Here is a 13787-nt window from a genome sequence, read left to right as displayed (position 1 = left end):
AAACAATGACAAAATACTGCAGAGTAGCTTGAGTAAAATCTTTTCAGAGCAGGAAGAGGGAAGAAAACATGAACAAACTTCTCTTCATATGAATAATGACACCATAATGAATTGGATCATAGCAATCTTTAACACCATGATAAAACTACACTTAGTGTCAACCGTAGCTGAGTTGGTAGCACTCTCTCCTCTGAGTCAGCAGGTTGTGGGTTCAAATCCCACTCCAGAGACTTGAACACAAAAATCTAGGCTGACACTCCAGCTCAGTACTGAGGGAGTGCTGCACTGTCGGAGGTGCCGTCTTTCAGATGAGACATTAAACTGAGGCCCCATCTGCTCGCTCAGGTGACGGAAAAGAACCCATGGCACTATTTTGAAGCCATGATGTGGAGATGCCGGTGTTGGACTGGGGTGGACAAATGTAAGAAGTCACACAACACCAGGTTATAGTCCAACAGCTTTATTTGAAATCACAAGCTTTCGGAACACTGCTCCTTCGTCAGGTGAAGTGACCTGACGAAGGAGCAGCGCTCCGAAAGCTTGTGATTTCAAATAAAGCTGTTGGACTATAACCTGGTGTTGTGTGACTTCTTACTATTCTGAAGAGCAGCAGGGGAGTGCTCCCAGTGTCCGGGCCAGTATTTATCCCTCAATCAACATCACTAAAATGCAGATTATCTGGTCATTATCATATTGCTGTTTGTGGGAGCTTGCTGTGTGCAAATTGGCTGCCACATTTCCTAATTACAGCCCATGACTACAGTCAAAAGCACTTCATTGGCTATAAAGCGCTTTGGGGCATCCCGAGGTCGTGAAAGGTTCGTTCTATATAAATGCAAGTCTTTTTTCTTACACCCAGCTCTTCCTCTCCTGGAATTAAAACATCTACAGTATTTAAAATAAAATCCTAACCGTCAACAACGCAATGTACATAATGTCTCTAACGTCAAGAGAGGGATTTACAAACTGTGATTCTAATCAGCGGCAAAAATTAAATCTGGGTAAGAGGTCACATCAGGACACAAAGATAGCAGCAATGTGAACAGAACACGTGGATTTTGGTTACAATGTTTACAAGTAACTGAAAATAATGCGACGCGGCGTTATTGTTTGTACTCAACAGATTGCGAAGTGCTTACAACATTAAAATTTGTAATACCCTGTGCCAAATTTTAACTTTGCTGAAAATTAAATAGAAATAATATGCAGAACAAAAAGTCATACACGAAAAACATTTTTATTCATGCGTTTAATTCGTGATTAAAAATGTATATTTCTCAATTAATGCAAATATTTGTATTGTCCAGATTATACAAGTTAAAATTGGCAGTGTAAAAATATATATTTTTCTCATTACTAGATTTGCTAAATATATTTAGTTTTGCATTCGTCCGATTGTGACCTAGCTCCAGTTGCCATCCCCCCCACTTCCTCCTTTCCTGCCCTCGCCCTCTAATAAAGTGCGATCCAAAGCGCTAAATTTAAAAACCCCTCAACAACAATAATTAAAATAATTTTTAAAAAAGGGACTCTAGAGCGCCCTGCCTCGAGTAAAGTGTCGAGCGGCGGAGCCGAGCGGGGCTCGCCAGCCGGCACAAAGGACGCTCAGCGCCCGCAGCCGCCAGCCGGCACCGACTCGCACACAAAGCAACGGTCGAAGCTTCCTTCATGTGACTGCAGCGAAATGGATTCTGGGTTCAGCCCTCATTGCAATCGCTGTGGGCTTTTATTAAAAAAAACATTTTTTGAAAATTAAAATAAATCTCAAAGGAACCCGCCGTCCGGGCTCCCCGCACGCCGAAAGCGCCGGGAACGGGGCTGGAATTTCGCCCTTTAAATCTGGATTCCGCTCCGACCCAAGTCATCTTCACAACTCCCTCCCCCCTCTCTCCTGCTCCACTGATACATAAAGACCGAGGGAAAAGCCGGCCTTTTAGATCTATTTTTTTGTTGTGGTTTTCTTTTCCCCCTTACCATTTCCGTACTTTTTCGATAGCTGCCATAACCCGTTTGATGTCATCCTTCGCCCTGCTCCTGGTCTCGGCCCGCACCGACCTGCCAGACATGCTGAATTGTTGAGAGCAGAAAGCCCGAGAAGCGGTGGCACAAAGCGACTGAACAAAACCTCTGCCCGCCCGAGCCCCGCAGCGCGCCTGCGCACCCGCCCGAGCCCCGCAGCGCGCCTGCGCACCAACCAGCGTCCGCTCGCGCGCGCGCACACTGCCCTCTTTGTCAGCGGTGGAGGAAGGCGAGCCCCGTGAACAAAGGCAGCACTTATCGCGAGATCCCGGCCCCACACTCCTTGGCCAAACATTTGCTACATGACAAAAAAAAACTTTTGGAAAAACTTTTTCTTCCCACTCTTCCGACTACACAGCACGTGTTTCTCTTCTCGACACGTCAGTATTTCAAATTATTCTTTGTAGTTTTTTTTAAATGTACCCATAGCGTTATTCACGTAATGCTAAGTGCAGACCAATCGAAGCAGTGGGATTTCCGGAGAGAAAAAAACAGCGACTTATGTTGCAAACTCATTTAAAGTTATGGAACTAGGATTTTTTTTAAATAATGAGACACTATTTAAGCGATTAGAGTTCTGAAAATTTACTGGACGCGATCCTTACTGACGCTGCCGGAGATTGCAGGGGCAGTTGGAGGGCATCTGATTTGCACAGGTTGCACCTGTCTGCCCCTCGCAACCATAAAAACTCGCACCCAACAAGACTCCAGCCATGGAGTATAAGGAAGCCCTTCTTGCTGTCTATATTATTTGCCTGGTCTGCGCGAGGTCCAATTACACCCATCTGGCACAATATGGTTTTAAGTCGGTTCACGGACTCCCAAGCCGCCTGCCTTTTCTGCGGCCTGGAGGAGTCCATGTTCCACGTATATATAGAATGTGAGAGGTTGCAGCCCCTCTTCCATTATTTGAAGGGGCTGCTCCTCGATTTTTGGCTGCACTTCAGTCCTACGCTCCTGATCTTTGGTCACGCGGTGCGGAGGGGAGTGGGCAAATCGGAGGAGCTCCTCGTTGGACTGCTCCTGGGCTTGGCCAAAGTTGCCATTAACTGGTCCAGGCAGCGGGCGGTCGAGGGAGTCATTTGGCCCGATTGCCTGCCTCTCTTCCGCGGCCATGCTTGCGCCCGGGTGGCCCTGGAGATGGAGCACGCGATGTCCGTCCGCCCGCTCAAGACATTGCACGACCGGTGGGCGCCGCGGGTACTGGAGTGCATAATCACACCAGCCACTACAATTTTAATTTAATTTGTTAAGTTTTATTTAGAGTTATTTTAGTTACAGTCTATTTGTTTATGTACCTATCAAAAGAGTACACCCATCTGGCCACCGCCGGGACTGGAATGCATCATCACGCCCGGGAATACAATGTGGTAATTTAATTTGTTAAGTTTAATTTATTGTTTTAACCAGAAGAGTACACCCATCTCGCAGCCAGTACACCTCATCTCACTGGCCATTCCTGTTAGATCCGTGTGTTAATGGAGACACGGAATGCAAGAGTTGATTTAACAAGTGTTTACTGAACAAAGTCTGGAGGTGAACTAACAACACAAGACGCTACACAGGCTTATATACCCGAGTGGTCACTACTGGTACTACAGTATACAAGGGCTTCAAAAACATAGTTCCTCTTAAGGTACATACACTACAATTCCAACCTTCAGCACGGCAATGAGTTCCGAATTATTATCCCTATATAGCGAGTCTCCGCTTTGGCCCCACACCCTGGCGACATTTGCCAGGTAAGTGTAATGATCAGTAACATGTCATTCTAGAATGGTACACTAGGTGGAGTTGTATGTTTAGTAGAGGCCTACCCACAAGGCAGTAGTCAAGATGGATGCCTGTATACTAGTCCACATGGCTGAATAAATGTCTAGCACAAGCTAGCTGTTCATAATGAAAACGTCTGTTTATTTATGAACATAACATGGTACCAGGATTGGTAATATCTGCTGAATATTGTGAAACACGACATGGAGAATTTGAAGCCACCGAAGGGTTTGAAACTCACAGGGAATGTCGACTGCAACTGGCGGACTTTCAAACAACAATTCGAACTTTACATAAGAACATAAGTAGGAGCAGGAGTAGGCCATACGGCCCCTCGGGCCTGCTCCGCCATTCAATAGGATCATGGCTGATCCGAATCTAGACTCACGTCCAGTTCCCTGCTCTCTCCCCGTAACCCCTAATTCCCTTATCTGCTAGGAAACATTGCTGCCATCGGGTTCGGTACGAAGCCAGACGCAAAGAAAATAGCGTTACTGCTCACGGTTGCAGGCCCGCAGGCGATAGAGGTATTTAATACGTTTGTATTTGATCAAGAGGAGGACAGAGAAAAAATGGACGATGTGCTAAAGAAGTTTGATACACATAGGTCTCGTTCTTTTTGGGAGAACAATGAGAGGTACGTGTTCCGTTCACGGACACAGCAGCAAAATGAGACTTTTGATAGCTTTGTGACCGATCTGAAACTGCAAGCACAGACATGTAATTTCTCTGAACTGAAATCATCCATGATTCGTGACCAGATTGTGTTTGGTATTCATGATAAAAAGGTCAGGGAACGTTTGTTGAGAGAAACTGAACTAACATTGGAGGATGCTGTGAAAATATGCCATGCCAGTGAGCTAGCTCAACAGCACGCAAAGACTTTCAGTGAAATTAATAATAATGCGACTGTAGTGAATGACAGTGCTGCTGTCGGTGCTGTGTCCTACGAGGGGAAGAAACTTGGGCAGAACAGAAATGCAAAGCAATCGGAGGATGGAACTTTTAATTGTAAATGCTGTGGTTACCAGCACCAGTCAAGGCAATGCCCAGCGTTTGGGAAAATGTGCACAAAATGTAATGGAAAGAATCACTTTGCCAAACAATGCTTTTCAAAAGTAAAAACAAAGAAAAGGCAACAAGTCAATGTGATTGAGGACACTGATTTAAGTAAGACATTTTTTGTAAGAATGTGTCATGTGACAATATAGAAAAGGATACAGAAAATGTGCAGCCCTCAGGAATGGACAATGCTGAACATAAAGTTAATGCAGTAAAAGAGGACAAATGGATGATGCCACTACAGGTAAATGGAGCATTAGTTACATTGAAACTAGACACTGGGGCAAAAGCAAACTTAATCAGTATGAGTGACATTAAAAATATGAAAGAAAAGCCCAAAATACAGAAAAAGTCAGTACTACTGAAGAACTATAATGGACAGAAAATAGATAGCTTAGGTGTATGCAAACTTAAAGTGACAGTCAAAGCCAAAGTGCATCATCTCGTGTTTTCTGTTGTGGCTGAAGGACTTGATTCACTATTAGGTGACAAAGCTTGTGAGGACTTAGAACTGGTCAAGAGAGTCTACCGTATAAACTGTGCCATAAGCAGACCAGATGACTCGGTGGATTCTGTAGTGAGTAATTTCCAGGATGTGTTCAAAGGATTTGGAGTTCTACCATTCACTTACAAGATCCAGCTAAAGGAGGATGCTCAGCTAGTGGTACATGCTCCACGGAGTGTTCCAGCACCCCTGCGTGACCAGCTCAAGAAAGAACTGGACAGAATGACCACACTAGGAGTCATCAGGAAAGTCGAAGAGCCAACAGACTGGGTTGACTCCATGGTATGTGTAAAGAAAAAGAACAATGATCTAAGAGTATGCATGGATCCAAAGGACTTAAATGCAAACATAAAACGTGAACACTACCAGATTCCCAAGCGAGAAGAAATCACCAGTGAAATGTCAGGTGCCAGATACTTCACAAAGCTCGATGCCTCACAAGGATTTTGGCAACTAAAACTGGATGAAGAGAGCACCAAATACTGTACCTTCAACACACCATTTGGCAGGTATTGTTTCCTCAGAATGCCTTTCAGGATAATATCTGCATCTGAAATCTTTCATAGAGTGATGGAACACATAATTGAAGGTCTGGAAGGAGTTCAGGTCTATGTTGATGACATCATCATCTGGGGCTCCACACTGAAAGAACACAATGAGAGACTGACTAAAGTGCTACAGAGCATACGCCGGAATGGACTGAAGCTCAACAAAGCCAAGTGTCAGTTTGGCGTCCAGGAAGTCACTTTCCTAGGAGATAATCTATCTGGTAAACGAATAGAGACAGATATGGAAAAAGTAAACGCCATACTCAAAATGCCCCGACCCACTGACAAAAAAGGAGTGCTACGCATCATGGGGATGATAAACTTCATTGGAAAGTTCATTCCTAACTTGTCAGCCAAGACAGCCTGTCTGCGAGACCTGCTACATAAAACAAATGAGTTCGCATAAACAGAAAGACATGAACAAGAGTGGATGAACCTCAAAACAGTGCTGACAACCACACCTGTACTCACCTTCTTTGACCCAACAAAGAGAATCAAAGTCAAATCAAATCAAATCAACTTTTGTCATTGTTAGTGCACAAGTGCAGTACAACGAAATGTAGGCTTGCGGCTCCCGAGAGTGTACATTTGGATTAAGACATTTAAACATTCAACATACATTTGGCTTGTAGTATATTAACATAAATATGACCATAATAAAGTGCATTGGCAGATGTGCAGGCTTTAGAGTTTATTTGTGGAGTTCAGTAGGATGACAGCCCTGGGAAAGAAGCTGTTCCTAAATCTGGTCGTACGGGTGCGAATGCATCTGTAGCATCTCCCAGATGGTAGGAGGGCGAACAGACTGTGGCTGGGGTGGGTAGGGTCTTTGATGATGGACCGTGACCTCCGTAGACAGCGTTTCTGGTATATGTGCTCTATGGTCGGTAGCCGGGTGCCGGTAATGCGTTGGGCAGTTTTGACTACCCGCTGCAGGGCTTTCCGGTCATAGTAGCTACAGCTGCCATACCATACTGTGATACAGTTTGTCAGGATGCTCTCTATAGTGCAGCGGTAAAAGTTAGAGAGGATCAGGGGTGACAGATTACATCCCTTCAGCCTCCTTAAGAAATGGATGCATCAAAAGATGGCCTAGGCGCGGTCTTGCTACAAGCAGAGGGTGAAGATTGGAAGCCTGTTGCCTATGCCTCCAGGTCTATGACTGACTCTGAGTGTCGATACGCCCAGATTGAAAAGGAATGTCTAGGCTTGGTAGTTGTACTAGAAAAGTTCCATGGCTACATATATGGACTTCCCACCTTCACAGTTGAGACAGACCACAGCCCTCTGGTTGCCATCATAAAAAAAAACCTGAATGTGATGTCTCCAAGGATTCAACGACTCATGATGAAGCTGCAAAGATATGACTTTGAACTGATCTACACACCAGGCAAACACACAGTGTTAGCAGATGCACTATCCCGAGCACCCACAATGAGTCATGTGAGCTCTACTGAGGAAGACGTGGATGTTCATGCGAGTATGGTCACTGCTGCGCTGCCCGTGTCAGACACAAAATCAAAGCAAATAGCAGAAGAAACAGTAAAAGATACAGTGTTACAAACAGTAATAGAGAACATTCATCATGGTTGGCCAAAAGGTTCCTGTCCAAAGTACTATCACATCAGGTCAGAGCTAAGTGTCGCAAGTGGACTATTACTAAAACAGAACAGAATAGTCATTCCACAGGCTCTACATCAAGACATGCTCAAAAGGATTCATGAGAGACACCTCGGAATTGAAAAATGCAAAAGGAGAGCAAGAGACACTGTTTATTGGCCTGGCATAAATAAGGACATTGAGAACATGATAGGCATATGTGAGACATGTCAGAAACACCAAAACAAACAAGCAAAGAAACCAATGATAGTAGCTGACTTACCAACAGCACCATGGCAAAAGGTTGGTATGGACCGCTTTCATTTGAATGGTAAAGACTATCTAATAGTGATTGACTACTATTCTAACTATCCTGAGATGGCGCTGCTCTCAAGCACATCAGCAAGCAGAGTCATAATGCATGTTAAATCCATCTTCGCCAGACATGGAATTCCCAGGATTGCCGTTAGCGACAATGGTCCGTGCTTCAACTGTAAGGAGTGGCAACAGTTTGCAGCACATTATGACTTTCAACACATCACATCCAGTCCTCTGTATGCTCAGTCGAATGGTAAGGCAGAGAAAGGTGTTCAAGTTCTCAAACAGCTACTGAAGAAAGCAACAGAAAGCAAGTCTGATCCTTATCTCGCCCTGCTGAGCTACCGAGCCTCCCCTTTAGACTGTGGTTCTTCACCTGCTGAACTCCTAATGGGTCGTAAGTTGCGCACCACGCTACCCTGCTGTGCAAAAGAAAAGCAGAGTAAGGAACTGAGACAAAGACTTCAACTGTTAAAGCTGAAACAGAAATCACACTATGACAAGTCATCCAAAACTCTGAAACCATTGACAAGGGATGATGTTGTCAGGATTGAGGATCCAGATGCATGGAACAGGAAAGCTACAGTTCTTGAGGAAGTAGGACCAAGGTCATACACTGTTAGAACTGAGGAAGGACAGATTCTCAGGAGGAACCGCCGTTCCCTCCTGAAAATACAAGAAACTATCCAAGAGCAAATCGATGACAATGCCACAACTGAATCTTGTCACTCACCACCAGAACAATCTAACACAAACACACATACAGGCTCTCATGAAAACACATCAGACTTACCTGTGCTGAGAAGATCCACACGTGAAGTAAAACAGCCTGATAGACTTAATCTGAGTACAAAGAAAACTATAATAAAAGAATGAAAAGCTTAGAGTTCATAAAGTAAAGCTTTGAAAATGTGTTGACTGTTGTGAAGATGTTTATGTCGTTATGATTGATTGATATTGATTTTGTTTAACCTCTAAGGAAGGGGGATGTAATGATCAGTAACATGTCATTCTAGAATGGTACACTAGGTGGAGCTGTATGTTTAGTAGAGGCCTACCCATAAGGCAGTAGTCAAGATGGATGCCTGTATACTAGTCCACATGGCTGAATAAATGTCTAGCACAAGCTAGCTGTTCATAATGAAAACGTCTATTTATTTATGAACATAACAGGGTAGGCTGAGGTTTCAAAATCCTGCAAATGGCAGAGAGCACAAACAGGCCCCTACCTCTTCCCAATGGATTCCGCAGAACCTCTAAGGAAATTTGGGGCCTACAATTTTTCCAGAAACCAGTAACTCATTAAAAAAAATCTCCAAAGTGCACCTGCGTTTTCCTCTTTGAGGTTTGACAGGAATATTTTGGGAATAGGAAAAAATTGAAATATCTCTTAGCACGTAGAAAGCCAGAGTCGTAATACTTTTCCATTCAATGAGACCCATTCAATCTGTGAATAGATTCATAATCAGAGGACCAAACACTTCTACAAGTCCAAGTGCTCCCCTGGACATGACAATTTCAAAGCTTTGAGCACTGAGACACAGCAAAAAAAACTATACATCTCCCTACTCTGGAAAATGCATTTAAACCATTGAAGATAGCTCTCCAATCTGTATGGTTTTACCCCTCAATTCTATAAGCTAATAACCCAACTGTTGACTTTTGTCTTTGGGTCAACCCAGGTATGAGAATGGAGAGTAGTACCAACAACAAGGAAGCCACATGATTTCAACTTTATGTCAGGCAAAGAAGGATCCATTATCAAGTCAAAGGTAGAGTTTAATAAATGTGAACCAGGAATTTGAACAAAATAGTGGTCAAAGGTCTGTGGAAAGTAGTATCCACCTCAATTCATAGGTTTCATGAAAGCTAGTTTGCAACTGTTTATAAAAAAGATAAAACTGTGATCCAAAATCTCTCCCCAATTTGGGAATATCCCACAGGATATTTAATGGTATTAGCATTCAATAAGCATTTCCTACTTTATTTTGCTTTTGATGCTGCCCATGAATTAGTTTACAGGCTAGAAGTACTCAGGCTGGAAACACAGATAATGGAAATCTAAGTTTATGTTATACAAGCATAAAGTTTGTGACTGTGTTCTTTCATCAGTGAATGGGTATATCTAACCTTAAATTAAACATTTAAAAATCAGAAATGATGCACATACAATTTAAATTAGTTAGTTAATGCAAATATTGGCCCGGATTAAGATGTTTAAAATTATCAAAAAATTAAATTTTTATTGAGGTTGGTGCAATGAAGGGACTTATGAATAAAATTGAAATTTAGTACATTTATATTTATTAGAATTATGTACATTGTATAATTATTTGGGGATTCCATTGCATATCATTAGGGAATTCCCTTCGTAAATGATTGCAATGGAATCCTCCTTTGTGATCGGAGAACCGGGCCCAAGTGATCCCAGGGACACTTCCAAACTGCCTGCATCCCTGGGCCTTTATGCTGCCATATGCTTGGAAGCCCGAGGCTGGAACTTTACGCAGCCTGGGCGCCTGGAGGTAGGTTTGTAAAGGTTTTGCGGGTCAGGGGGCATACTCTGGAGGCAAGCCTCCGACCGCAATTTCTAGTCCCATATTGTACCACCTAGTGGTGTGACAGGTAATCATTACAAGTCAGTATGGTCATTCAATATTAGCATTCACAGTACAGTAATTAGTGATGTGACAGGTAATAGTTACAGGTATTTATTGACATTGGAACTCCCATGGCTGGTTTCAATGGAGTGCGTGACCTAAATAAGAATTTTAATATATTACAAATAGATATATTCAGAGACCATACAACTCCAATGTAAATAAATTACTCCCAATAAATTAAAGTCTAATAAAAGACTGTTATAGCTTACTCATCATTGTATCCTTCATCATTATAGTTAACCAAATCAAATTTAAAAACTGTTACCTGACTGAATAAAAAAGTCAGTTGAGATTTTTCACACATATCACATAATTAAGAATGGCATAAATTGTTAATTTTCTGACAGTAGTAGCTATTCTGCTTTGGACATGGTATAAACACAGAATGCTTCTGAGGAAGAAGCACATAGTGTTGCCTGTTCATTGTCCAGCCGCAGTATGGGGACTACTTTGAGGCTCCAAACAAACAATCATCATTCACAGATCAAGTTCATACTTTACCTCTACATTTCACAACTGCTGTATTTTTCTTGTAGGTCTTTTACATATTCCCTATATTGTTACCCGCTCATTCTTAAAAGATTCAGTCCTTTGCATTACTTACTGCTTGCTGTCCACGCACTATATTTTTATGAATAAGTACTATTTTTTAAAACCACATTTCATCAATCTTCTGTAAATGCAATGGTTGAAAAGATGTAACATAACTTCCAAAAATGCAATTTTATAGATTGCTAAACATTTAAACTTAGAAATTACACTGTGAAACATTATCATCTGAACATTTAATGCTTTACCATCAATTCCTTTGTCTGTTATTTTAAAAAACCACATTAACCAGTTTATAATAAATGGGCTAATATTTCCACTGAAACAGTAGATGATGGAATTCAATAGGAACACATGAAACAGCCATATGATAATAATAGTGTAATTTCCAGGCTATATAGTGAATAAAAGTCTTAATCAGAAGATAAACTGTCATAAAGGCAAGAAAAGCATACTCAAGGATTTATATGTTTTTTCAGGACAAGCCAATATACATGGTAAAGTAAAAAATGTCAAATTAATGCCATTCTAGAGTATTCCTTTATTTAACCTTCTCTGGAGGTACTGATGAAATGAGTACCAATAGTACAATTTTAATTATTTTGTCCTTCATTTGGATCCATTTCACCACATATTATAATTCTAATCATTCTATGCCTTCTCAACATCCTATGTAGATCATCTCACCTCAGATATCTCAACTCAAATGAAATTACAAAGGCCCAAGTACTTTACACACCTATAAGAATAGTCATCACAAACAGAATCATTTCTTATATTTTTAATTTTAAAATAAAGTATCAAAACAGTCCACTCTGGACAATTAGCAATTGTGTATATTTATGAGGGCTAAAATCGATGAAGAAATACAAATTATTTGAAAGAAAATATACATTAATCTTTTATTTATGTTGATGCAGCTTCAGGAATAGTCATCTCTTCGACACAAGGGGATTCCGATAAATTGCGGGGGAACCCCAATATTTCATTTACAAACAGTTCACTTGTAATCTCCTGGGGAAGATGCTGTTCAAGCAATGCTGATGCATCTGTCAAACCCAAAACAAAAGAAGCAAAATGAATTTTACAATTAAACAGGACATCATTTTTCTTTACAATTCTTTCTCTTGCTTTAAATTTTTAGTTTGTGATTTTCTGAATAAAGTTTGTAGATTCACCTACAAATTACAGAAATAAACATTCAATAGTATATAGTACACTACTAGCTCAAAGATGTAACATCATAAAACAGAATATAAGTATTCCAATAACAACAACAACTTGTATTTATATAGTACCTTTAAATTAGTAAAACATCCCAAGGCGCCGCACAGGAGTATTGTAAGACACAAAATTTGACACTCAGCCACATAAGGAGAAATTAGGGCAGGTGACCAAAAGCTTGGTCAAAGAGGTAGGTTTTAAGGAGCGTCTTAAAAGGAGGAAAGAGAGGTAGTGAGGCAGAGAGGTTTAGGCAGGGAATTCCAGAGCTTAGGGCCTAGGCAACAGAAGGCACGGACACCAAAGGGCAGAATTAGAGGAACGCAGATATCTTGGGGGGTTGTGGGGCTGAAGGAGATTACAGAGATAGGAAGGGGCAAAACCATGGAGGAATTTGAAAACAAGGATGAGAATTTTGAAATCAAGGCGCTGCTTAACCGGGAGCCAATGTAGGTCAGCAAGCACAGGGGAGATGGGCGAATGGGACTTGGTGCGAGTTAGGACAGGGGCAGCCGAGTTTTGGAGGACCTTAAGTTTACGTAGGCCAGCCAGGAGTGCGTTGGAATAGTCAAGTCTAGAGGTAACAAAGGCATGGATGAGGGTTTCAGCAGCGGATGAGCTGAGGCAAGGGCAGAGATGGGTGATGTTACGGAGGTGTAAGTAGGCGGTCTTTGTTATGCTGCGGCTATGTGGTCGGAAGCTCATTTCAGGTCAAATATGACACCAAGGTTGCGAACAGTGTGGTTCAGCCTCAGATAGATGTTAGGGAGAGGGATGGAGTCAGTGGCTAGGGAATGGAGTTTCTGGCAGGGACCGAAAACAATTACTTCGGTCTTCTCAATATTTAATTGGAGAAAATTTTTGCTCATCCAGAACTATATGTCAGACAAGCAGCCTGCCAATTTAGACACCGTGGAGGGTCGAGAGAAGAGGTAGTGAGGTAGAGCTGGGTATCGTCAGCGTATATGTGGAAACTGACACTGTGTTTCCGGATGATGTCGCCAAGAGGCAACATGTAGATGAGAAATAGGAGGGGGGCAAGGATAGATCCTTGGGGGACGCCAGAGGTAATGATGCGGGACCGGAAAGAGAAGCCGTTGCAGGTGATTCTCTGGCTACAATTAGATAGATAAGAATGGAACCAGGCAAGTGCAGTCCCACCCAGCTGGATGACGGTGGAGAGGCGTTGAAGAAGGATGGATTGGTCAACTGTGTCAAAGGCTGCAGACAAGTCAAGAAGGACGAGGAAGGATAGTTTACCTTTGTCACAGTCACAAAGGATGTCATTTGTGACTTTGATGAGAGTCGTTTCGGTACTGTGGCAAGGACGGAAACCTGATTGGAGGGATTCAAACATGGAATTGCGGGGAAAATGGGCACGGATTTGGGAGGCGACAACACGTTCAAGGACTTTGGCGAGGAAAGGGAGGTTGGAGAGGGGGCAATAGTTTGAAAAGACGTTGGGATCAAGGTTTGGTTTTTTGAGGAGAGGGGTGATGAAGGCAGATTTGAGGGAGAGGGGGACAGTAC

The 13787-nt window shown here is 42.3% G+C and overlaps 2 protein-coding genes and 1 long non-coding RNA gene across 4 annotated transcripts in view; 1 reads left to right on the top strand and 2 right to left on the bottom strand.

Moving 5' to 3' along the window:
• bcl7a (BAF chromatin remodeling complex subunit BCL7A) overlaps positions 1 to 2268 on the bottom strand; it is a 31549-nt gene extending 29281 nt beyond the window's left edge. Inside the window, exon 1 of one of the 2 annotated variants that reach the window (XM_085961646.1) lies at positions 1975 to 2268. In XM_085961646.1, the coding sequence (XP_085817772.1) occupies positions 1975 to 2066 (92 nt within the window). In that variant the 5' untranslated portion in view covers positions 2067 to 2268. The remainder of the gene's footprint in view (positions 1 to 1974) is intronic. The other variant, XM_085961645.1, reaches the window with a different exon arrangement.
• Positions 2254 to 12154, top strand: LOC147104358 (uncharacterized). Its single transcript, XR_015072322.1, has 3 exons — positions 2254 to 2399; positions 9507 to 9596; positions 11957 to 12154. It is a non-coding gene; the product is annotated as an uncharacterized LOC147104358 (long non-coding RNA).
• cfap251 (cilia and flagella associated protein 251) overlaps positions 11803 to 13787 on the bottom strand; it is a 161898-nt gene continuing 159913 nt past the window's right edge. The window contains exon 22 of the mRNA XM_085961638.1: positions 11803 to 12085. Within this exon, the coding sequence (XP_085817764.1) occupies positions 11943 to 12085 (143 nt within the window). The 3' untranslated portion in view covers positions 11803 to 11942. The remainder of the gene's footprint in view (positions 12086 to 13787) is intronic.

This window comes from Somniosus microcephalus, chromosome 19 (genome assembly GCF_052327205.1).
Source record: "Somniosus microcephalus isolate GS21.2 chromosome 19, FLI_Smic_1.0, whole genome shotgun sequence".
NCBI classification, from domain to species: domain Eukaryota; kingdom Metazoa; phylum Chordata; class Chondrichthyes; order Squaliformes; family Somniosidae; genus Somniosus; species Somniosus microcephalus.
This window is presented reverse-complemented; position numbering and strand designations above follow the sequence as displayed.